Below are 21643 nucleotides of genomic sequence, written 5' to 3'. Positions count from 1 at the left end.
AAATTAAATTGCATTTACAGCAAATAAAAGTATACATACTGGAAAATCAAAATCTATTATTGGACTCTTTCATGCACATATTCGAATTAATTTGAAGTACCGAAGTTAAGATTAGCAATTAAACCCCCACAAAATCAATCTTTTTGTTATCCATGGCGCAATAATTTGGCATTTGGATAAAGAAAGTAGTAACTTTCACAAGAACATCTATCACTTAGATAATCAATTTTCTATGTAACTTTGATTATTAAAAATTTTGAATATTATGATTTTAGAGTGCAATACAAAAATATTTGCAGAGAAACAAAAACACTCAAGCTATGTTGAATATTGTTTTTCGTAACATTTACATTTCTCTTTGTTGCAGCCTGATCATTTATCATTGAACGGGAAATTTTGTGTTTTCTTCATTCGAAATGATTGTCATTTGTTTATTTATTCATCAGATGTCTATCTTTCCATTTTTTACATAAAACATGCCCCATTTGCCTCTAAATATTATGTTTGGTTACATGGGAACTCAGCATAACAAAACAAATATCTTATTTGAAGACAAATGTGTACTTAACCTAATATTTCTTTCGCTGATGAGGGATATTTTAGTTTTTAGGAGTTTTTGTTTATATATTTTTTCCCATTTAGACATTAGATTTTTTCTTGCTTATTCCTGCTTAAAGGAACAAGACGTCAATTTAATTAAGAACTGCAATACCAAAGAACCGTTGTTGATGCAGTCCGGCTAATGCTTTGAACTGTTGCGTTCCCAACTTTTAATAGCTAAATGGATTTTATTATTTCTATCAAAAAGAAAAAAAAACAGTTGCTAAGTTTTATAAAAAAGCTTATACATTATAATGTTCAATTACGATCAATACATTAACGACATGCGAGAGTTCTCAATTTATTACAAACAACGGGACTTCACTATTTTCATCAAAATAACAAGGTGTGTTTTTTATGCGAATGAAATTGTGCAATTATAACGTTTCGTTAAAACAAATATAAAAATAAAACTTAAAGAGTTTTCAGTTTCCAAGATATTATTGACAAAAAATAGACTTTTTGTCAGAAAAATAAGGTGTGTTCTTGCATAGAAAAAGTGTAATAAAACGGTTCATTGCAAGAAATAATAAAAACACCATTTAAATAGTTTCGGTTCTTAAGTTTCCAAGTAATTAACGTCAATACGGGATTATTATCTTCATCAGAAAACATAAGGTGCGTTCTTTTATTGAAAAAATATATATGTGGAATGAAATGTTTATTTACAACAAATTAAATTGTTGGGTTTCCAGCGATCAAAGACAACAGGAATTCAGTGTTTTCAATAGAAAAAACAATATTCTTTCTTTAATAGACAAATGTGCAACGAAACGCTTCACTACGAAAGTAACATGTGAACAGTTTCAATTGTTAGCTTCCCAAGGAATTAAAGAAAACAGGAATTCATTTTTTATCAGAAAAAACAAGATGCGTTCTCTTTTAGACAAAGTGCGCAATATTACGCTTCATAACAAAAGTTACATTGAAACAGTTCCGACTGTTGGGTTTCCAATTAATTAAAGATAAACAGAATTCAATTTTTCATCAGGGAAACAAGATGCGTTCAATTTATAGAAAAAATGCGCAATGAAACGCTTCATTGCAAAAAGAACATTTAAACATTTTCAATTGTTGCGTTTCCAAGTAATCAAAATAAACAGGAATTCGATTTTTCGTCAGAAAAAACATTGTACTTTCTTACATAGAAGAAATTTGCAATAAAAATCTTCATTGAAACAAATAAAAAAGATTACTTCACAGTTTCAGGTAGCCTTATATAGAAGAAATTAGCAATAAAACGCTTCGTTACAAAAGTTGCACTAAACAGCATTTAAACAATTTCAATTTTGCGTTTCTAAGAAATTAAAGACAAATGGAATTCAGTTTTCGTCAGGAAAGAACAAGGTGATGACTTATTTAGAAGAAATATGCAATCAAACGCCTCATTAAAAAAGCTACAGAATGAATATTTCAACAGTTGCAATTTTTGCGTTTCCAAGTAATTAAAGACAAAAGGAATTCAATATTTCATCAGAAAATAACAAGGTAAATTCTTATATGCATCAAAACACTTCATTGCAACCAATAAAAAATAATACTTGATAGTTTAAGGTAGTCCTAAAAAAGTAAGCAAAACGGTTCATTACAATACATAATTGTTTCAGTTAGCCACAAAAATAACGCATGCTGCGTTTCCAAGTAATTAAAGACAAAAGGACTTCGATATTTCATCAGAAAATAACAAGGTAATTTCTTATTTGCAATAAAACACTTCATTGCAAGCAATAAAAATAATACTTGATAGTTTAAGGTAGCCCTAAAAAAAAGTAAGCAAAACGGTTCATTACAACACATAATTGTTTCTGTTAGCCACAAAAATAACGCATGCTGCGTTTCCAAGTAATTAAAGACGACAGGAATTCAATATTTCATCAGAAAAGAACAGAGTGATTTCTTATTTGCATTAAAACCAATAAAAATAATACTATATAGTTTCAGGTTGCCTAAAAAAAGCGCATGTTGCGTTTCCAAGTAATTAAAGACGACAGGAATTCAATATTTCATCAGAAAAGAACAAGGTGATTTCTTACATGCAATAAAACGCTTCATTGCAACCAATAAAAAATAATACTTGATAGTTTCAGGTAGCCCTAAAACAGGTAAGCGAAATGGTTCATTACAACATATAATTGTTTCAGGTAGCCCCAGAAAAGGTAAGCAAAACCGGGTTACAACACAATTGTTGCAGGAAGCCCTAAGGAATGTAAGCAAAATGGTTCATTACAACACATAATTGTTTCAGGTAGCCCTAAAAAATAACGCATGATGCGTTTCCAAAGTAATTAAAGACGATAGGAATTCAATATTTCATCAGAAAAGAACAAGGCGATTTCTTATTTGCATTAAAAGGCTTCATCACAACAAATAAAAAATAACACGTAATATTTTGAGGTAACCCCTAAAAAAAAGAGCAGGGCCCAACCGGGTTCGAACCGGTGACCTCTTGATCTGCAGTCAAATGCTCTACCACTGAGCTATGGACCCGAGATGAAAATTCACAAAAAATCACAAATAAGAAACAAATCAAGAACTCGTGAACTTGGTCACCGCCTTGGTGCCCTCGGACACGGCGTGCTTGGCGAGTTCCCCCGGGAGAATCAGCCGGACGGAGGTCTGAATCTCCCGAGACGTGATCGTCGGCTTCTTGTTGTAGCGGGCCAATCGAGAAGCTTCCTGCGCAAGCTTCTCGAAGATGTCGTTGATGAAGGAGTTCATGATGCTCATGGCCTTGCCGGAGATGCCGATGTCGGGATGAACCTGCTTGAGCACCTTGAAGAGGTAGATCTTGTAGGTTTCCACGCTCTTCTTCACCTTCTTCTTCTTCTTCTCGTCTCCCGCCGCGGAAGTGACCTTCGCCGAGAGCTTCTTCTCCGCCTTCGGCTTCTTCTCCGCCGCGGGCTTATTCTCTACCATTGGCGCCATTTCTCGCAGTTCAAACGTTTGGTTGAATCGGCCGATGAGGTTTAAATAGGCGCCTTCTCTGTGATTCTATTGGGTGAAAGTTTTGTCCCCGGATCGCTGAGCTGGCCGATCCAGGACCGTTGATAATGGCCAGATGTACGGGCGAAAGGACAACACGTGTCAATGTCCGATTCGCTTTGCCCGGTTTTTAAGGGGGATTTTTTAAATTTTCTTAATCTATCGCACGTGATAAAATATTGGCGCACGTGTGGATTTCAGAGAGATTAGAGGAAGGAAAAACTCAAAAACTCAGAGAAAGAGAATGCAAAATTTCAAACGCTAGAGAGCCCTTGTGTGGTGTGTGGTGCGAATTTTTGGGTGGGAATTATTTATTTTATTAAATGGAGTAAAAAAAGAGCATGACTGGAGAATAAGAAAACTAAAATAAAGAGAAGACGAAAAATAAGAGAAAATTTAGAGAGAGAGAGAGGGTATAGAGAAAATTTAGAGGGAGAGAAAGAGAGAGGATAGAGAGATAGATTGCAGGAAGAGAAACTTAGAGAGAAAGTTAGAGAGAGAAATAGAGAAAGAGATATGAGAGAAGGGTAGAGAGAGAAAACTAGATAGTGATGGATAAATAGTAGAAGAAGAAAAGAGGGAGAAAAGGGGGAAGAGAAGAAGAAGAAAAGAGGTATACAAGGAAAAAAAATTAGAAAAATAAAAGGGCAATAGAAAAAGAAAGAAATAAGAGAAAAAGGAGGGAAAGGGGGAATGAAAAGATTAAGGGAATAAATAAATGAAGAATATACAAGAAAAAAAGAAAATCGAGGAGAAATATGCAGGACAAAAGTATAACAGAATATGAAGATGAGTGATAATCACAAATAACATGCTAACTTTCATAGTAACTTCATGTATTTTTTTTTTCATTAAAATGGGCATAAATGTGTGCTACCGAGGCTAGACTGCTAGTTACATTTTTCGAATATTCTGATTGTTCTCAAGTTAATATAAATTTTTGACATAAAGTTTCATAAATAACTTTTTAATGTGTTAACATTTTTATTTGGATCTCTTTAAGTATTTTTAATGTGTTTTTTTTACTTTCACTGATCTGTCAAATTTAAAAATTTTACGTGCTATGTTGGCAATCCTCATATGGATCAAGGAGCGGAGAGAAAATTGGAGGCTTGAGAATGATTTGATTTCCAATCCCTATAAGATGTTTAGGCTAAAATTTTGAATGTAGCCTCGTCTTTCTCCCATCTTACCTATAAATAGTCCCCCCATCCTTCTAAACAGGGACACACACAGATTTTGCTTCCAATTACAATTAGAGTAGTGATTTGCTCATTCAAAAACTTGTTTGGGTCTATTCTTACATGTCAATAGAGAAGGAATGGAGTGACGTCTAGAAAATGATGCAAGAAGAGTAACCACCACTCTACCTTTAGGGCACATGATGATAATGTTAGTATGTGCTTCATCTTTTTAAAACTCAATTCTTCATTATTTTTCACAGGTTATCATCATGAATGGTCTAGATTTTTACCATCACACACCACCATTAAATATGTAGGCTCTTGGCGCACATCCGCCTCCATTTATGTTGACCATACAATTGTGGATCCATACCACTCACTAGCTCTGTTGCTGAGCAAAGCATATCTACGATCATCTTCGATCAATAAACCATGGTATTCTATTCATTTTCTCCACTCCATTAACCCCGTCCCCATCAACCATCACCGACACTTTCAAAGAGCCAGAAATTTTTTTTATATAATTAATTAGTACTTTATATAGTAAACTTTTGTTGAAATTCTTTAAATTAGTTTATAAATTATGAGTAAATTGCATTATTCTGGAATGTCATTATATCATCATATTATAAAATGATTATATCATTATAATATTTTTAATTTAATGCATTTTTATTTTATAAAATTAGATTTACTTCCTAAAAATACATCAAAATATTAAATGAAAAATTTTAAAATTAAAAGTCACTTAGTCGATACTTGATCCGTGTGGATTCAACCCTTCCTTGTTTTGTGCTCGTAAGGAAATTATAAATATTTATGCACAAGTCAGAAGCCTTATATGCATAAACGAACCCAATATATATGGCTCACTGGAAGGAATAAAAAGTCAATCGCACATTCCATGTCTTATTCAATATTCAAAGATACAATATATCCATTATAATGCATGCGTGATGTTTATAATATAAGCCCATGAATGCATGCAATGGCTAAATTGAATTATACTGAAATCATAATACATTGATGACTAGTCTATAAACACATGTTCTATACATTCCTATTCAAAATAAAATATATGTATAAATTACTACTGTCTAGTTTCACTCATATGATGACTATGGTCTATTCCATTGCCCTTGTGTGGAATAGACCATACTCATCATGTGAGTGAGACAATAGCACATGATCTTTTGGGAAAGAGTTCATCAAATTTACCCATATAAATCCCTAAATGGTATATTACCTATCATCAATCAGCTTGATCTGTGTCACGGTTGTGTAAGCAATCCTTAGACCTAAAACACCAAAAAGGCTTTGTTGATGGACGATTGTGTTTTCACTTTGATGTTCAACTCTCACGGGATACCAAACCGTCCTAGGTCTACAAAATATTTGTGTGAAAAAATGTCTATGTCAGTTTAGCCTTCTAGGTCATTGGTAACATAAGTACTTTAGGCAAATATTATTGATGTATATTTCATTGATTTGAGTTTCATGCTAAATTACATTGGATATGTGGGTTTTTAGAAGTTATGTCTATTTTTAAAATAAATTAGATATCAATCAATGAACGTAAAGGGATTTTGTCATAATTTGATGATAAAATTTACTTGGTTGAGATACTTGCAGCTAACCATGAAATATACTCCATCATATATAACTTGCAACTAGCATTCAATTTGTTTACTTCCACTATATAGCAAAGATTTTGAAATATTTATGTCCGAATACTCAAGATTATAGCTTGATCAGTATCATCAGACTAAATAGTGGACCAATTCAATTTCTTAATTGTAATTTTGAACTATCATCGCAGGTGTCAATGTTCATTATTCTCTCTCATACTTAACAATGGATTTTGCTGCATTTTATTTACAAAACTGCTATTCTTTTGGCCCAAAATTTAAGGTCACATTTATTCCTTTTCCTAGTCAACTTCTTTAGCATTCAAGATTTTTTTAAAAAATTAATTGTCTGGTTACGTACTGTGTCTACTTTAAAGAGTCGCTTTAAATTGTGGCTTCTGTAATTCCAAATTCAAACAGAGAATGAAATATTTTTACTATATAAACTTTATTTTGATTGCTTCTGACTTTTCGAAACCCATCAACTTCAGCCATTCAACTATTCGTGAAATTACATCTACGGTGTCAAAAGCAAAGACCAATGATTATATAAGTGGAGCCTAAACAAATAAGGGGATGAAACTGATGATTATTTATTTGAACATAGAATGGAATACCTTTGTGATGTTTCACTGGATTCATGCCCTAAAACTTGATATTTATGATCTCATAGAAGCTCCTTTGAAGTGGCGCATCGAGTGCACCCGCAAATCCCCTTATTATGTCAAACAAGGGACCATGACTTTAACAAGAACGCTCTTAACCCTAAAAATTGTATCAATAATTTATACTTTAAAATATTATGCAATGAGTATGATCTGTATATTTAAGTAGAATAACTCAAATAGCTCATGAGGATGATGTTTTATACACTAAGAGGTTGTTGTCTTAGACAAATTACATTGATTTTTTTATGATTGGAACTGTGATGCATGATTGGCGGAGTTGGCAGATGATTCATAAAATTGATGTATTCATGTATGAGTTTTTGTCAAAGTATGGACCTATTATGGATGGATGGATGGATGGTAGATGGATGCACATTTGATGCTTAATCCAACGGTTGATGAATGTAAAAATGGGAGGATGAATGGATGTGTTGGGTTTTACAGGCATTAACATGGATGAACAAATCAAAACATTCTGTAGTGGAAGACTTGAACGGAATCAAAATGACATCAATAAAACCATGAAATGAAATACCTTTGCACGGATTACATCCTTGATTTCTTGGATCCCGGAGTGAGATGAGTCAAGCTGCTCAATTGTGCATCCTCTAGATGTATCCACATCATCCTCGAGACGTCAAATATCATCATTTTTGGTTGATGAGCCTCGTTCTACCTCCACCAACGTCGTTACGCCGTTCCAATCACATAGGGCATGGAGAGGGGGTGTAGGGAGAGTAAAGAAGAAGGGGAAGGCCCCTAAACAATTCTGTCCTGGGTGAATTTCGTTTAGGGCCTTCCCCTATTAATTAACTATATCATCATATAGATAAATTAATGTCGGATCGATTTAAACCAATCGATAGGTCGAGTCTCCAACACATGGGGTGTCAAGTTACACCTCGTGTTATAGAAGATACAAAGGAGTGTGTGTCGACTCACTCATGGAACATGTTCGTCATCAGTTACCATGTATGTATAATCCCCCATCAACTTAATGCTCATTGTATGACTTAGGGTATGGTCAACTGTCCAACCTAATCAATCATCCGAGTTAGTATTGATGCATTTAGAAATCATCGGAGAACTCTTCTCTGATATTTCACTACCTTGGCCAAGGACTTCATCGCATCGTCTTCCTTGAACTGTCACCTCTTATACCAAGGGTGAACGATCCTGTCTTGACCACTCAATCATCTTCGTGAACTTCTTGATGTACCCAAACTAAGATCGTTTAGAATCCCATGATTAGAGACTCTTTGGCCATAGTCAAAGTACAACTGTCCCTCCACAAGACGTTTTTGGTGTCTCAGGTCTAAGGACCACTTACACAAACCGTGACGTGAATCAACCTGATTGATAGTCCGGTATAATAGGATTCATGGATTGGTACGGATCAATTTTGTGAACTCTTTCCACTAAAGAACACCCATTATCTATCCTTAGTGTCTATACACAAATGGCTACGGGAACAGACATACTTATCATATGAGTGAGACTAGATAGTGCTGTTGTATTGGGCTACTTAGATGTCCGTCTCGTGTATCCTTCGAATAGGAATGTATAGAACACATGCTTAAAGAATAGTGATCTCCATATTACAATCTTATCATAATTCTGATGGGGAACCATCTCGACAGCAAGACGGAACGTCGCCAACAACCACACCGAGGCACACAAGCTGATGTCCGCGACGCCTCGTTCAAGTACTCTAAGTGAAGGAGGATCTGCACACGTTTTTTTTTAGTTTATTTTCTTTGTCTTTTGTGTAATTTCCTCGCCGAATTATGGACTGGGCCGTTTGTGTTTTGGCCTTGTCCATTTTGATCATTTTATTTTCCTCGTGTTTAGAGAGAACCGCTCGTGTTGAGACGGTTCCTCAAGTTACGCCGATTGGGCATGCCCAAGAGGACAGACAGACTTATTGTGAGAAATCCAAGTATTGTGTTGTTTTCCCTCTTTAACCATAGCCTAGAGGATAGTTCTAAGAAATCAACATCGTCGTAGATCGTGGGAGACGTGGCCTACCCTCCACGATAGGATCAACGTGGTGTCCCTCGTCCCCTCTTCGTCATGGTTTTCTCTCTTTGGAAGAAGCCCAGTTCTTGGCAATTACAGTGCAAGAAGCTATCAAGAACGTGGATCTTGGAGGTGTTTTTGGATCTCCAACATCCTCCATCGTCGCCCGGAACTCAACGCCGCCGGAGGATCCGCATTGCCGCCCATCGTGACCGCCCGCCATCCTCTCTCCGTCCTCTGCACGTTGCATCCACGTGCGCTGCACTCGGCCCACCACTCTCTGAGCGCTACGCCACGCGGGCCTGCTTCCGCGACGTGCCCCGTGCATCGCACCTCAGCACACCGCACCCGTGCGCCGCGCACCTGCGCGTCACGACCTCGCGCCTGCGTGCGCTACGCGCGCTGCGCTCCGTGCACGCGCGCGCGCCACGCGCCCGCGCGCCGTGCACTCGCGCCCACGCGCCGCGCCTTCATGCCCGCGCGCCGCACCCTCGCGTTAACGCGTCGCGCTCTCACACCTGCGCGTCACGCCCTCAGTGCGCCGCGCCCACACGTGTGTCACCCCTGGGGGTTGCGCCCCTACCTGCCACATCCCAGCCCGCAGCAACCCCGAGTGCTGCATCCTTGCGCATCGCGCACACCGTTTGCCTCGTCAACAAGTGCCAACGACAACTTCTCGGCTGACTTACCAGGTTCATAGGAGTTCATACCCTCTATTTACAGATCATTACTTTCTTCCAATGTTTGTCTCATTATTGCTCTGTGCCTCAAGAGATAGGACCCCAACAGACCCGTCTTAATACCTTAGAGACTGAATGGTCATAGATTTTCTTATGGTAGTAATTCCTTCGTGGAACGTTGGACGTGATGGAAATATATGTGGCCGACAAGCCAATCATACATTCCACATCTCGTTCCATATTTATTAATAGAACATATTCATTGTAGTGCACGTGTGATGCGTATAATGAAGTCTATGAATACATGATCGAACTAAGTGAATTATGATGAGATCGTAATACGGAGATCACTAGTCTTTAAGCGCGTGTTCTAAACATTCCTATTCAGAGGATACGCGAGAAGGATATCGAAGTATCTAAATAGAATAGCACTATCTAGCCTCACTCATATGATGAGTATGGCCGGTCCCGTAGCCATTAGTGTGGCGACACTAAGGATAGATAGTGGGTGCTCTTTAGCAGAAAGAGTTCACTGAATTGATCCGTACCAATCCCTGAATGGTATTATATCGAACTGTCAATCAGGTTGATTCAGGCCACGGTTGTGTAAGTGGTCCTTAGACCTGAGACACCAAAGACGTCTTGTGGACGGACGGTTTTACTTTGGCTATGGCCAACGAGTCTCTAATCATGGGATTCTAAACGGTCTTAGTTCGGGTGCATCAAGAAGTACACTAAGGCGATTGAGTAGTCAAGATGGGATCGTCCACCCTCGGTATAAGAGGTGACAGCTCAAGGAAGATGATGCAATGAAGTCCTTGGCCAAGGCAGTGAAATATCGGAGAAGAGTTCTCCGATGATTTCTGAATGCATCAGTACTAACTCGGATGACAGATTAGGTTTGACAGTTGACCATACCCTAAGTTGTCCCAGGAGCATCAAGTGGATGAGGGATTATACATACACGGTAACCGATGATGAACAGGTTCTATGAGTGAGTCGATACACACTCCTTTGTATCTTCTAGGACACGAGGTGTAGCTTGGCACCCCACGTGTCGGAGTCTCGACCTATCGATTGGGTTAAATTGATCCGACATTAATTAATCTATATGATGATATATTTAATTAATTTGGAAGGCCAATAAAGGTTATTGGGTCGTTGGAGTCGTTAACTAGACTGATACATAGGCTTAGAGGGTCACACGCAAATGGTCTTTTGGACGTTGGAAGATATACTTAAGTTTTGGGGGTTTTTATGAAAAATATCCACTTAGTATAAAGAGGGGAAGGCCCTGAACAAAATTCACCCATTCCAGAATTGTTCAGGGGCCTTTCCTCTTCTTCTCCACTCTCCCCACACCCCCTCTACATCCCTGATGTGATAGGGACGACGTAACGACGCCGACGGAGATAGAACGGGGTTCGTCTACGAGAAGGAGGAGATCCGACGTGCCGAGTACCGCGTGGATACATCTAGAGGCTGTACACTTGAGCATATCGACTCGTCTCGCTCCGGGATCAAAGAAATCACGAATGAGATTCGCGCAAAGGTATTTAGTTTCAATGGTTTTTGTCGATGCCGTTTGATTCGCAAAAGACTTCCGCTGCTCATCGTTTTTGTTCTGTTCATCCATCTCAAGGCCTAGAACCCAACATGACGCCCTTAGATAGTTATACTATCCCTCGTCTTATGCGTTTGGATTTGGTCCAAAGGGACATTGGGAAGTCGATTGTGCTCAATCGAACTTTGCCCACTTAGCTACTCATCGAGTCTAACTTTGAAATTCTTCATACTTGTCGTTGTTTCTCAAAATCGCCATTTTATCATCTATAAGGTAGTGCATTAATAAACGCTAATTGTGGTGTAACATGAGCCGTTCGATCCCGGTCGTCGTCGTGTTACATCAAATTCACTAAGTCCGATCATGTATTCATGGACTTCATTATAAGTATCACACGTGCACTATAATGAATATGTTATATTAATGAACGTGGAATGAGATGTGGAATGTGTGATTAGCTTGCTGGCCACATATATTTCTATCAGGACGGTGGATTGATAGTATAAATTGATGGACTATAACTTAAGATGCATGCAAGAAAAAACATGTATTAACTGAAAATGGTAGGTTGACTTGTTGGAATCAAATTTTTGTCTGATAGTAAACTTTCTGTACTTAGCTACTACTTCAGCTTTCACTTTGACCAATAAACACTACCAAATCTATAAGGTACAACCAATCTAGTTGTTTATTAGTTTACTCGAGACTAAACCAAAATGTACGTACTAGTTCAATTTTTTGCTTGAAACTAGACCTTGGTTGTAACTCTTTATTTCCCATTCTATTTTCCATCCCAAGTGGAAAAATAAAAAAACCCCTATATATATTGTTAGGCCCTTAACCAGGCGGCATTCCCCGTCCAGAGGCCTGCGTGCTTTATTGGGAGGGCGTGTCCACATTGAGACTCACGATACTTGATGACTGAGTCATCTATGGGTAGCCATGCCAAACCTAATCTTTCAGGCCATCGCTCCCACATGTTGTGATACACTGAGGACGATGTGTTCGCGCCTAAGGCGAAACGGATCAGGTGAGGTCTGCGCGTGCTGGGCATGCAGGCCGACAGGCATGAGCGCGCACAAGCAAAGTGTTGTGCGCCATCGCCAAGCGCCATGCGCGGGTGCCAACGCCAAGTGCCACGCACGGGCGCCAACACCAAGCGCCATGCGGGCACCAACGCTACGCGCGAACGCCAAGCGCCGTAGGGGAGTGAGAAGCGCTCCGCGCGGGCACATGACGCACAAGCCAGGTGGCGTGCCGCGGGTGCAGCGCGTGGAGTTGTGTAGGTTGCCGCGCAACAGCCGCGCGGGGCAGCACGTGCATTGCGTGTGCGGGGCGGGGGGTTGGGAGACATCTCGTCAGAAGACTAAGGCATGTGGCGCACTTAGAGTGCCGAGGCGGCATAGAGGGCACGTAGCGCTCCCACGGGTAGTGCTGGGCGTGCAGTGCTCAGCTTGAGGCGTCGAATGCGGTGGCGCCACGCAGATTGCGCGCGATTGTGTCAGCGCGGGTGCTGGTGGCGTGTTTGATCGTTAAGGCAGGGGTGGCGCGTGTGATCACCATGCCCGTGGGCGCGCGCCACCCGGCCCGGGGGTACATGGGTAGCGGCAGAGCGAGCGCACGCGTGCGGAGCGACGGTGAGGCGGCACTACCCTGGCACGATGCGCCTCGTCTCGTTCATTTGTGTCTCCCCTCGTCTTCCCCCATGTAATTGTCCCAACTACGATGTAACCTTTCTTTGACATTAATGCAATGACCCTAATCCCCGACGGGGCTGTGTCCCCTCCATCTCCTGTAATCCCTTCTATGTGATCTTAATCAATTGCAAAGACTTCCGCTACAAGAGATCAAGGCTGCTCAGTGTTTTACTCCGAGCATTGAGACCGACACACGTCAGATTCGAGCAAGAGACCTAGCTCGGGATTTGACCGTGTGATAATATACACACACACACACTTGTATATATATATATCCTGACTCATTTTCACATGCATTTTCTCTCTTTTGTCATATTGGGAAAGAAAAATAATAACAGACCTGTTGGATGTGTCTATTTAATCATTTTTTCTATCCCTCTGTTACTCACTCACATGATCTCTTTTGCCAGTATGGGGAACCAGGTGAAGATGCTAGAGACGTTGAATCCACTCCGTCTTTTTCTCTATCTCTCTTGTATGTGCCCATCTCTTTCATCCTCTACCCAGTTGTCTCTCGTCTCTCCAATTCCCCTTCTCTGGCTAGTTCATTTACACTTTATATCTATTCTTGCTCATTCAATCTCTCCTCTCTCTGATATTTCATTTCTAAATGATTTTCCCTCTGTTCATCAATTTTATGTACATTGAACATTTTTTCATCAATTGATCCGAATCAAATTATAATAATTAGAATATTTTTAATTTCTCTATTGACTGATCACATGTGAAACTTATTGAATATAAAATATATTCCATAATGTGTTATGTTCATAATTAGTCGTAGATTGTAAGAACCCACCATCTACCACAACTTTAAGAAGAGGGCAATCTGGTATCACTTTGGAGCCTGATATCAAATGACGCTATTGGGCAGACGCTGACCCAGATATTGAAAATGGGCTATCTGATATTTGTATTTTCTGATCTCAGATATCGATTGCTACAGTACCTATACCCGATAGCTTTGTCCGTCTTGATACCTACACCTGTCTACATCTCAAGGGTTGGCTGACAATATCGGGTATCCTTGTCGAATATCTGTTATTTTGATATCCAACAGATAAATAAAAGTATATTTTAAGTTTCATTGTTTTACTGGGAAATATATAAATGTGTATTTAAGCATTAAGAGTAATATATATACTCAATTTGTGCATTCATGACATTTATCAATGAACTTCATGAATATTTTATCATTAATGTCAGATTATTTGTCTAGGCTGGCACATCAGGGCCCAAAATGTGTCAAGAATATTCATTTAATATGGGGGACAAAGCTCAACGATTTGGTTTATTCGTCTAAAGCATCTATACTGTTCCAACATTTATTTTTCTCCATATGGGACACCGGCTGCTTCTTTTGATATCGGATGGATATTCGATATCAGAAACGGCCCGATTTCATTCAGAAATCAGATGTCAGTTCTCGATATGGATGACAGGCGGCTATTAGACGGCCAAACACTAGCCACAAAATATCCCTTCCCTTGCCATTTGCCACTTCCGAAGAGAACAAACAGACACACACACACACACGCACACACCATTCAAAGGCATGGAGAAAGATCCAGCTAAATTTTGCATTTTGGATGAAGCCAATAATAGTTCCATTGAATAAGATTCTGAAACAACACTCACACTGCGTATGTAACCGGTCAAACCCTCCCCACCCCAACCCTCGCAGGGAATTGGGCTTGAAAGAAAGACAGAGATGCATCTAGCGGCGGCCCACTTATCACTTTCAATTGGCCCTGCCGCGGATAACGTCCAGGCCCATCTCGGTCGGATCAGTGGCCTGTAATTCCACCTGAATTCCGTCCAGCTCCCTCCTGAACCTGTCCTTGGAGCTCGCGTAAAGCATCTTGCTTCTCACTCTAGCCGTGTCCGGGGACCTTCCAGAAATTTCATTAAAAAAATTAAACCCACAAATTTGGAGATTATATATAGAAAGAAGGAAAATGTAAAATGTAGATTCCAATGTTCTGAAGAGGGGGACATGAGGTAAATATTAGAGAGGGATAATGGGCAAATTTTCTGATCCGGGACCTGCCAGAAATGGGGGAAAAAATTACTAAATGTAGATTTAAAGACCATGGAGTGGGGGAAAAAGGGGTCGATTGGTCTTCCAGAAATGGGGAAAAAAAATACTAAATGTAGATTTAAAGACCATGGAGTGGGGGGAAAAAGGGGTCGATTGGTCTTCCAGAAATGGGGAAATCCGAAATATTAGATACATAGATGGATTATAAAGAAATAGGAGAAAGGAAATATTAAATGAAGAGTTCAAGGTTATGAAGCCGGGTAAATGGGATAAATTGATACTGGAACTTTGCATAAAATGGAAAGAAACAAGGGTATAATGATTACATAAATGGATAAATGTACTAAATGTGAGAAAAAAATATTAAATCTAGATGTATAGATGGTACAAATAAAAGGCGGAAAAAAAATTAGTCCGGGGACCCTCCGGAAATGGGACAGAGAGAATATTAAATGCAGACATAAAATTTCAGGAAGAAATTATAGAATATAGATCGATAACTTAAAAAATAAAATATGGGCTGAAGTGATGCAAGGACCTTCAAGGAATGGGACAGAGAAAATAAAACGAATGTACATTCACACGTTATATTGAGGAAGACATGATGTAAATGGGTCCGGAAACTTTCAAGAAATAGGAGAAAGAAAACAGAAAATAGAGACATCAAAATTTTAAAGAGAGAGAAATGAGCTGAATCAGGCAAAGGAATAACTACCATGAGATGAAGAAGATTTTGCTCTTCTGGCAGTTCTCTGAGGTCACAAAATCAAAGTCGTAAATGGCGTATCTGCACTCATTTTCAGGGAGACTTGCGGCAAAATCATCGTAGGTCAGAGCTGGCTCCCCGACCTTCTCCACAATGACCTGTTTCTGTTTTTCGTCGATCTTATAAACTATGAACCGGTGGGTTCTCTTGGCCTTTAATTCTAAAAACTTTAGCTTGCAGTCATCATTCACAGCCATTCCGGACGCGGCGTTTGCCTGTTGCAAGAAAAGACTAATCAATGATAAACATACAGCAGGAGACTAATACTCAACGACCCATGTTCGAAGAAATTATGGGTCTTCTTTGTTGTCTCTATGGGATTGCTTCAAGGTTTCATGTCCCAAGTCGTATAAAACTTCAAAATTATCCACTGATATCGAATAGTTTATTGGTTTTATTACATGGGATGCAATGCAATTGCATCGACGTTTCATGCCCATAATCATTTCCTAATACGGCTTTAAGCAATATTTCCTTATTTTGTCGCTTAATAACCTGCCAGCGGTATTGATTGGTTGGATATTGTCTCACGGTAAATGATAAAAATCACTGTCGAAAATCAAGAAATAAAAATAGAGACAAAAAAATGAGGACAAAGGTAATTACAGGTTGAAACCCGTTGATCAAAATTGTTTACCAATAAAGAATATTAACTAATAAAGACATGATAATGATATTTCTGACGAAAGGAAGAGCCACACCACCAATTTTAAGCATTCGATGACGTCTTTGGGCTCGTATTTCATTAATTTAATAATATTTCAAACGTTGAGTACAAGGTAAAAATAATAAAAGCTTGATCGGCGGAAACCTGCTGGACAAACACCCGCTTAAATCGAAATCAATATTCGCAAAGCGAGCCAAAAAAGACAATGATCAATGAGCAGACTACATCTCAAAAAACGAAAAAATCAACGCATAAGCCTACGATCGACCGATTCTAATCGATCCCCTTGGAATTAGGACGGACATTACGGCGCTTTCCACGGACGATCACAAGATCATCCGTTATTGCCGGAGATTAACAAATAAAGGCAAATTTCAGCATCAAGAATAATCGAAATCGAAGAAAAAAGAGTAGAACGTTACCATTTCTGGTGACCGATCTGCTCCTTGCGCGATTAATCACCGGGCTAGCCGAGATTGACGGATCAATCTTCCTCGCAGAAATAGGGTTCGGAATCAATGAAAATGAGAAATATCTACCGCGAATGGTTCATAAGACCTAGATTAAAATAAAAATATAATCGACCAGGAGAATAGATCCTAGCCAATAATAAATAGCCACGTGGCAAATGTCTCTATTCTGTTTACTTTCTTTATCCGTATTCTTAATGCCCTTAATCATTGAATTAATTACGAAAGTACCTGCCCGCTCTCCTGAGATGAAACTATCTAGTGGCATTTTCGTAGTAGTAGGCATTTGGTGATGCCCCTGGAAAAAACGCGGGAAGCTTTCGGTGGCCGCCAATCTGTGCTGTGGTCGACAGTGGGGCCCACATTTATGAGGATAATTTTATATTATTTTATTATTTATTAAAATATCTGATGTGTCCATGAGAACAGTCGCCACGTCAGCAAGGAGGACAAAAACGCCCCGTCCACAAATGAAGAACATTACGGTATTATAAGCATCAATAATGTTAATATGAATAGATAATTCATTAATTGAAAAGGTATTTGTCTCAGGGGACAAAAACAGTGATAAAAAGGTTGTGGAGACGTGTGAAGAAAACTCTAGTGGATCGTGGCGGCTTACTGTTCCGTGGAAGAAACTAAAAGAGTGAATAATAATAATAATAATTATTATTATTATTAGGGTTCCTAGGGTTTGTCGTTTTTTATCAAACTTTGGTAAAACCAGATCAACTGATATTGTTGGTTAATGGTTCGCATGCTTAATAAAAGTTACTGTATTGATTTTTATATGAACTGCAAACCAAGTTGAAGACCGAATCAATGTTGAATGGGAACTATATGTTTCATTTTACTTGGTTTGGAACCCAAACTCGGGACATCCCAATAGTGGACATGGTTCGTCCACTAGCTGAACTAAAAATGGAGAATAATAATAATAATGATAATGATAATAGCTGCAATAAGGTGGAAGGCAAATATTAGATCTTAAGTGAAAAATAATATTCGGGTTACATGATCGGGCACAAAACTGTATTTAATGTGACTTGTTCCTAGGTTTCGCCATTTTTTATCAAACTTTGATAAAACCAGACCAACCGATATAGTTGGTTAGTGGTTCACAAGCTTATCAAAAGTTTTTTATATGAACTATATATTTCAATTTATTTGGTTTGGAACCCACACTCAGGGCATCCCAATAGTGGATATGGTCCATCAACTAGCTGAACTAAAAACAGAGAATAATAATAGTAATAATAGCTGCAATAAGGAGGAAGGCAAATATATAGATCTTATGTGAAAATCAATATTTGGGGTAATTGACTGGACTCAGAACTGGATGTAATGTGACTTGTTCTTAGGCATCGCCATTTTTTATCAAACTTTGGTAAAACTAGACATGCTTACCAAAAGTTACAGCATTGACTTTTATATGAACTGCAATCCAGGTTGAAAACCAAACCAATGTAGAAATGCAAACTATATATTTTATTTTACTTGGTTTGGAACCCAAACTTACGACATCCCAATAGTAGATATGGTCCTTCCACTAGTCTAACAACATTTTTTGATGTAGTAATATCAAATGTTAATAAAAACAACTAACACGAAAGGTTCTAAAATGCAGAGTCGAGAGAGGAGAACTTTATCTCTAGTTCTGATTTCTAACTTATATTTTACATTGTCTCATTGTTCAGCGTCGATGCCTAACATAGTGCTACTACCATTGGCACTGTAATTATTGTTTCCTCCTTTCCACAACCTCCTTACACCCCTCTCAGGTATTATTACCCAAAAATTCTCTTTGTTTAATTATGTTGATATTGAATGCTACAATAATATTCATTTTACATGCACACACCAAAACTAATTTATCAATGAATGAAGATAAGCATTTACATTATAACAAACTTTCAAGTTTTGCAAGATGGAGTTGAAAATGAGGAAGTCAATACAACGTAGCATGATGATAATATGCACGCACTCGAATAAAACTTGTGTCTTGGTTCATAGGCAACTCAATCCTTTACAAAGTCAAAACCTTTCTCAAAGTATTTTCCCTCTGCAAAATATCTTACAAGTAGAACAATGAAAGAATAAATTGTAAAAATTGATGGAAATATATGTGTTAGTCAAGCCAATCACACATTCCATATCTCGTATGATGTTCATTAGTAGCACATATTCATTGTAGTGCACGTGTGATGCTTAAAATCAAGTCCACAAATACATATCTTGGTGAATTATGATGATATTGTAACATGAAGACCACTAGCCTTTAAGCATGCTTTCTAAATCATTGTATTCAAACGATACACAAGAAGGACATCAAAATATTTGAATAGAATAGCACTATCTAGCCTTGTTCATATGATCATTATGGTCATTCCCGAAGCCATTAGTGTAAGCGGTCCTTATCCTTGGTATAATAGGTGACCACACTCTATAGTAAAAAGAGTTGACTGAATTGATCTATTCTTATCCTTATCAGTATTATATCAAACTGTTGATTATGTTGATTCATGTCATAGTTGTGTAAGTGGTCCTTAGACTTGAGACACCAAAGATATACAAGTACAATTATCTTGGACGGACAATTATACTTAAACTATGATCTGCGAGTCCCTAATAATGGGATTCTAAATACTCTTAGTGATGCAACACGGACAGCCGGGATCGACGGCGCGCGTTGCACCACAGGACGACGAAGAGTAACACGTAGTTTGTCGGGGAATGCAGGATGTATGTTTATGAAGAAAATAACGAGAAGTACGGCTGTAACTGAAATAGGTCGGTGCACTGAAAGAGTTCTGTACGCATCACGTACGATCCGACTCCCAATGACCCAATTGATCAATCGATGGACACCGGGTTGGAGGGCATCCTCGATCCAACTACCTATCCCGGAAACGAGGGGGGTGGGCAGGGAAAACAAGAAGAGTTTCTACCCCAGAACACGGTATGCGGGTAAGACGAAGGTGTGGTCCGAAGGTAAAGCATGTGAATAAAGTATTGAAAGAAATAATGACGCGCGAGATGGGGATAGCGGCATGACCTGCGGACGGGAGTCCGGTAGTCGCGATGGTCAAAGCCGAGTTTTGATTGGCGTAGCGGACCCGATCGGCGGGGCGAGGAGTCGCCGAGCAGGCACGACCGGCAACGGACGACGGGCAGGCGCGCCGGTAGCGTCAACAGCGGGTGGCGGCAGCCGAGGTGCTCTGCGACGCCGAAGTGAGCGCCGAGTAAGTGCAATCGTCGGCGGAGGCGGGCGTGCACGCCGGGCAGCGAGGCTAGTGGGCGGTGACCGCCGCGGCGTCTGGCAGTGCTGAAGAGGGCGTCGGGCGGGCGCGCCCGACTGCGTCAGGCGGGTGGACGCACCGAGTACCGGCGCCCAGTGGGTGGCGGCGGCCGTTGCACTCGGAGGCGCCGAAGAGGGAACCGAACGGGCGCGTTGGCTGCAAGTGGCGGGCTGGCGGCACCGGGTGTCGATGCTTGGCGGGCGGCGGTCGACAACGTGTCCGGTCGCGCCGAAGGGGGTCGCCGAACGAGCGCGTCCGGCGGCTGGAAGCGGGTGGGCAGGGCCGGCAAAGGCGGCTGCGAGCGGGTGACGGCGGCCGAGTTGGTGGCAGAGTCGGCAGCCGTAGTGGGCTAGTGACGGCGTCGGCCACGGTGAGCGGCGGCGGTGGCAGCACCGGCGACGACGGCGGCGTCGGCGGCTGAAGGCCGAAGCCCTAATGCCTCTTGGATGGACGAAACTGCCCCTTCGAAAAGGCGTTTTACCTTCGATGTCCCCACATAAATCCGAGTCACACTGAGTTAACTCAGTGTGACTCGCCGGACTTAAATCCGGGTTGGACTGAGTTAACTCAGCTCGGTCAGGCGTGAGTCAACTCAGCGTCGACCGCGCCCCCGCGCTAGGTCGCTCGGCGCGGCAGGCAGGACAGGTGGAGCGGCGGTCTGGCAGCCTGAAGGGCACCCTGTCGGGCGTCGGGGAAGGTTCTGCAGGCCGACAACGGGCGGTCGGCTGGCCGAAAGCTTGGTTCCGACGTCGGTCAGCGGCGGGCGACCGGTGGCAGACAACAAGCAACAATGACCAACTACGAGGTGCGGCGTTGGATGCTCTGAACGGCGACGGAGATGGACGAGGGGACGACAATGGCGGTTGATAACATGCATCTTTAGTGCCTTATATTATTATATTTATGCGTATTTATGCATTAAATTACTCATATTTGCATGTTATCAAGCTTAAAATGATTAAATCTATTTTTAGAACAAATTTCTGAAATTTTTCTATATTTTAGGATTTTTCTAATAGTATATTCTAAAAGAATATAATTTTTGAGAAAGAATATGATTTTTATGGAATTTTTGGATATTAAATTTGGAAAGATATGATTTTTCTGATTCAAAAAATATATTTATACGTATTTTTTGGGCTTTTATTTGATTTAATATGAAATTTTAAGCATTTTGGTTTTTTTTATGGCATAGTGTGACGTGGCGTGCGGATGCGCCGCCACATCAGCATTGAGAAAGAGATTTTTTCTTTGTTTTTTGTCCTTTTGACATGTACATGTGGCACGGAATATGAAAAGTCGCGGAATACGAAAAGCCACAGAATACGAAAAGCCATGGAATATGAAAAGCCACGGAATACAAAAAGGCATGGAATAT

General features: G+C 40.1%; 2 protein-coding genes and 1 non-coding gene across 3 annotated transcripts; all 3 read right to left on the bottom strand.

Moving 5' to 3' along the window:
* Positions 1-2908: 2908 nt before the first annotated feature.
* On the bottom strand, positions 2909-3526 carry LOC144707059 (histone H2B.2-like). Its single transcript, XM_078580182.1, has one exon. The coding sequence runs from the start codon at positions 3523-3525 to the stop codon at positions 3127-3129; it is 399 nt and encodes a 132-aa protein (XP_078436308.1). The 5' UTR covers position 3526; the 3' UTR covers positions 2909-3126.
* On the bottom strand, positions 3016-3087 carry TRNAC-GCA (transfer RNA cysteine (anticodon GCA)). The gene has a single exon. It is a non-coding gene; the product is annotated as a tRNA-Cys (tRNA).
* An 11042-nt stretch (positions 3527-14568) lies between the features above and the next one.
* LOC144706579 (actin-depolymerizing factor 7) lies at positions 14569-17077 on the bottom strand. The gene is made up of 3 exons (XM_078579574.1): positions 16919-17077; positions 15779-16044; positions 14569-14914 (listed from the first exon to the last, which is right to left on the bottom strand). The coding sequence occupies exons 1-3, from the start codon at positions 16919-16921 to the stop codon at positions 14764-14766; spliced, it is 420 nt and encodes a 139-aa protein (XP_078435700.1). The 5' UTR covers positions 16922-17077; the 3' UTR covers positions 14569-14763.
* Positions 17078-21643: the final 4566 nt, after the last annotated feature.

This window comes from Wolffia australiana, chromosome 8, assembly GCF_029677425.1.
Source record: "Wolffia australiana isolate 7733 chromosome 8, ASM2967742v1".
Lineage (NCBI taxonomy): Eukaryota > Viridiplantae > Streptophyta > Magnoliopsida > Alismatales > Araceae > Wolffia > Wolffia australiana.
Note: the sequence above shows the minus strand (reverse complement) of the source record. Positions and strands in the feature narration are given on the sequence as shown.

What these genes read in the sequence shown, in the direction of transcription:
- LOC144707059 (XM_078580182.1), bottom strand. Translation starts at nt 3,525, where the DNA reads ATGGCGCCAATGGTAGAGAATAAGCCCGCGGCGGAGAAGAAGCCGAAG.
- LOC144706579 (XM_078579574.1), bottom strand. An exon ending in AAAATCTTCTTCATCTCATG is followed by an intron (nt 14,915 to 15,778) that starts GTAGTTATTCCT and finishes AATTTCTGGAAG; the next exon opens with GTCCCCGGACACGGCTAGAG.